The sequence below is a fragment of the Meleagris gallopavo genome, chromosome 12 (assembly GCF_000146605.3).
Source record: "Meleagris gallopavo isolate NT-WF06-2002-E0010 breed Aviagen turkey brand Nicholas breeding stock chromosome 12, Turkey_5.1, whole genome shotgun sequence".
Taxonomy (NCBI): domain Eukaryota; kingdom Metazoa; phylum Chordata; class Aves; order Galliformes; family Phasianidae; genus Meleagris; species Meleagris gallopavo.
The window spans coordinates 10,132,194-10,136,134 of record NC_015022.2 but is presented as its reverse complement, the minus strand read 5'-3'; the positions used below and the strand labels follow the sequence as shown (position 1 = coordinate 10,136,134).

At 36.6% G+C, this 3,941-nt stretch overlaps 1 protein-coding gene across 1 annotated transcript in view; it reads right to left on the bottom strand.

The window, feature by feature from the left end:
- GATM (glycine amidinotransferase) overlaps positions 1 to 3,941 on the bottom strand; it is a 13,167-nt gene that overhangs the window by 3,963 nt on the left and 5,263 nt on the right. The window contains exons 3-6 of the mRNA XM_019619468.2: positions 3,131 to 3,326; positions 2,223 to 2,413; positions 857 to 994; positions 424 to 588 (exon numbers count right to left, since the gene is read on the bottom strand). Coding sequence (XP_019475013.1) covers positions 424 to 588; positions 857 to 994; positions 2,223 to 2,413; positions 3,131 to 3,227 — 591 coding nt within the window. The 5' untranslated portion in view covers positions 3,228 to 3,326. The remainder of the gene's footprint in view (positions 1 to 423; positions 589 to 856; positions 995 to 2,222; positions 2,414 to 3,130; positions 3,327 to 3,941) is intronic.

The following is a 3,941-nucleotide window of genomic DNA, read 5'->3' as shown; positions in this document are numbered from 1 at the left end:
AGCGGGGGGGGGGAGAGAGGAAAGAAGGACGGAATTCCTCATTGGAACAGCAGAAACACCTCCATATCTCCTTGGATACAATTACTATATTTAAGTTATCAAAGTATTACAGTAGTAGTATATCCTATATACTTGCTTTGACCCTACACTGTTATAAAATAATCACTTCCATCATATTTAAATCACGTACACAGGAAGAAACACACAACACATCTATCTAGTCTCACAATAAGAAAGCAAAGAGCAGCAGCAGAAAACTGATACTTTTCTTAACTTACAATTGCTCTTTAAATTGAATAATTCAATGTTATTCAAATGTACACAACTTGTGTTGTGCTAGCAATTGTCCAGCAGAGCCCTAATCCATGTGAATAAGTTTTAGATATTAAACACTTGATACTTTCTCTTTTGCTACAATCTTACCTGATGGCAGGGACGGTCTGGGTTGGACAACACAAGACCAGGTCCAATGATATTAAACGTGGCATCAATGTGCATAGGGTTTGGATCCTTGAAGGATATTACATGCACTCGGTAGTCAGGTGCAAGATGTCTCCTCATCCATTCAATGCCCATGTAATTTGTAACCTAAAAACAGATCTAAGTTTCACTAGCTAGAACATAAACAGCATCCAAACATGGTTTTTATAAGGTTTTATTTAAATAAATATTTAACACCAAAATATTAGAAATTTGTGCCTCTAGCTAACTCCTAACAGCTAAGAGGCACTATATAAAATAACTTATTTTGTCAAAACTACTATTTTAATGTTGTTTGGGAATTTAAAGAATATAAAAATATAAATGCGAATCATTAAGATAGGTAACAAAACTGCTGGAAGAAACCTCTGTTTACCTGACTCCTTTGGACAAAGATATCTCTTCCAGCTCTAATGAAATCAGCAGCATCAAAACATGGCTCAAATTCAGTAGTTACAAATTTTCCCTGAGCAGCCAGTTTATGTCTGTCTTCAACAGAGCGGATAGGATAATCCTGGTTATAAAAAGAGAACAACTTTAGGCTGATGTTGGTAGGAGAAAGCTTTTGATCTATTTGACACTTTGAGTATTTTGAAATGAAGAAAATACATTTAGATCAGTAACTAGCATGTTCCTTGAAGCTGGTTTAGTTTTCTTGTTTCTAAATGAGAAGAAGAAAAAAAAGCTTAATTATGGAAGTTTAAATAAGAGGTCTCAAGCACATTCAAGAATAGGTGATGATAGATCAGTTAATCTTAAAAACTAAGAAGTTAATAGCTCCTTATAACCACTGTTTCTGCAGTATACTGACTTCTGAATTCAAAGTATTCATTACTAGTTGAGTTTAACTATCAGTCCAACAAATCATTGCACAGCGACAGAAATACTGGTATGCAGCTATTTCCTAACAGAGGTGGACTTTGTACTTTTTCCATGTTTTAGAGGGGAGCAGTACTCCAACTTAGAAGGTAGATCTCCAGAAACTTAAATACATTTTAGAATCATACGATGGAATTAAAAACAAATTAGGTAGAAAATAGCATTTAAAAAGCTACTAGATCAGTAAGCATGCATTTTACTGCTTGGATGTTTCCTAATACTGAACAACTATTCTAAGGTAATCTCATTTAATAAAGGCTACTTTGCATCACTGGGAAGTGTCACTGTACCCAAAATGATTTAATCATTCCACAAGCAATTTTACTGCATTTATTGTAGATGCTTTTGTCAAGAACCTGAAGTATTTGGGGGCCTACAGAAAACTACCAAAATTGCCTGAATCAAAGTAAACCACTACAGAGGAAAAAAACAGTAAAAACTCACTTAAATATTTAGAAGATAAATAATCAGTTTAAATCCTCCACTATTTCTTCATTTAACTTCCAAAACTTCATGCAAAACAAGAATTATGAAGTCTTTTCAGTGAAAAATGTGCATAGTCTGACTTTCCTGATACACTCCAGAAAATATGGACATCTTCAGAGAATCTTAATTCTTTAAAGTCATCTTTGTGATGTATTTCCAGCAATACTACGCTTCAGTCAGCAATCAAAACAACTCAAAGCAGACCTGAATTCAGCAGGCACAGCTTCCTGCTTCTTACTACCCAGGCCTACACTCAGTTTCACGTGGAAAGGCCATAAAATTTGCATACAGGATAAGTTCCCTATCTCCCCCCCTCCCAATTTTGTGAAACAGATGTTGAAACTGACAAAAGTTCTGAAGCAAAACGAGAATAATACCTGATCATAGAGCTCATCTGCCATTGTGGGTTTGGGAGCAGCTGTCCATTTAGCACCATTGTTGAAGTAATCTTTAATTATTCGCCTATATGCTCTGTACTCAAAGAAACGAGCACGCCAGGCCATAGGCGCTTCAATGATTTCATTTCCTACCACCAGCAGGATGTCTCTTGGCATGGCAGCATACATACCTAAAAGGAAAAATTCCACTCACTGATGAGACAAATATGCTTTCCTCGTTTCTTTCAGGTTATTCACTTTTCACACTGATTTTTACCATTACTGCTCTCTAAAAGACTTGCAAATAGCATCTTCACAAAAGTCAGGAAACCAGACCATAAAGAGGACCTTACTGACATTCCTCAGTTTTTCTAAGTGATCAAAATACTTGCTTCAAACCCTCACGATGCTTTGCTCATAACGAGTTTACAGCTAGAAGGGAGTCATCTGCAATCTATAAGTCCCCATTTCCCAAACTGGTTAATGGAAATTAAATAGACCAGTGTCTAAGGATTACTCAGTCCAATAAAATGAGGTAATTGGTTATCTAAGTCGACCACATTTCTTTACATTATATCCTTTTTAAGAGTGATAGCACAGAATAGGAATTTGATGCAGTGCAGAACTAGTCCCAAAAGAGTTTGTAAATAAGAAAAAAGAAATAAACAACAATCAACTGCTTTGTAGTTACATAGTGCAGCATTGTGACATGTCAGTAAACCAGATGTCAGAATCTCCAACCATAAAGATTTTCTAAGTCATAGCTACACGCAGGCACTACGACCCGAACTAGCACTGGTTCACACTCCTGCTTGAAACAGGGAATAAGACCAGATGGCATCTGAAGTGTCTCAGAAAAGAGCTGAACAGACTGTAATGCCTTCAACAAAGGAATAAATAACATTTACCCGTAGATTCAAAATCAGGAGTTTTGTACTTCACAGACCAGTCAATTGGATCAGGCCTCTTGACAATTACACCTTCTTTTTTCAAAATATTGCACATCTCTTCAATTTCAGCAATAGCTTTTTTCACATGGTCTTTGGGGAAGCTTTCACCTCCAAATTTCTGATAGAATCCCCAATACTTTTCATATGTATTGGCCTAAAGCAAAAGGACAAGTGACAAAGAATAAGCAGCAGTTATTTTTGTAAAAGTGGAACAGATACACAATATACAAATCTTCATATTTAGAGTTTCACCAATTCCACATTGCTTTGTACAAAGTTACCACCATCACATCCCAGTGCATCTTAAATTCAAGTCCAGCAATGATTTGAGGAGCTGGTAAGAGTTGTTACTGTCCTGCTGATCCTTTTAGAATATGGCTGAGGTGGTGCAGGGAAAGGATGGGAGAAGCCTCAAGACTTCAGTTAATGCTGCCTATTATTCCTTCTTGAGAATTCCTGTCCTAATAGTACACTACTGTATTTTTGTGCTTACTTCTGCTATTAATACTTACCACTGGCAAGGTTTCGCTCAGATTCTTTATGATGTGCATGTATCCAGTTACTAGATATGTGTAAGTGCAGGTGTTAGGCTAGTTATGAATGGCTGATGCCTTTGCAAATACTTACACACAGTGTAACAGAGTTAAGTTTCAGCTGTACATGCTGAGAAGACTCACTCAACTAGCAGACAGTTTTAGCACTGCTGACAGACAGTACGTGTGGCATGATGCCCAAATAAAGTGTCTTTGGATGAACAGGAGAAAAAAAA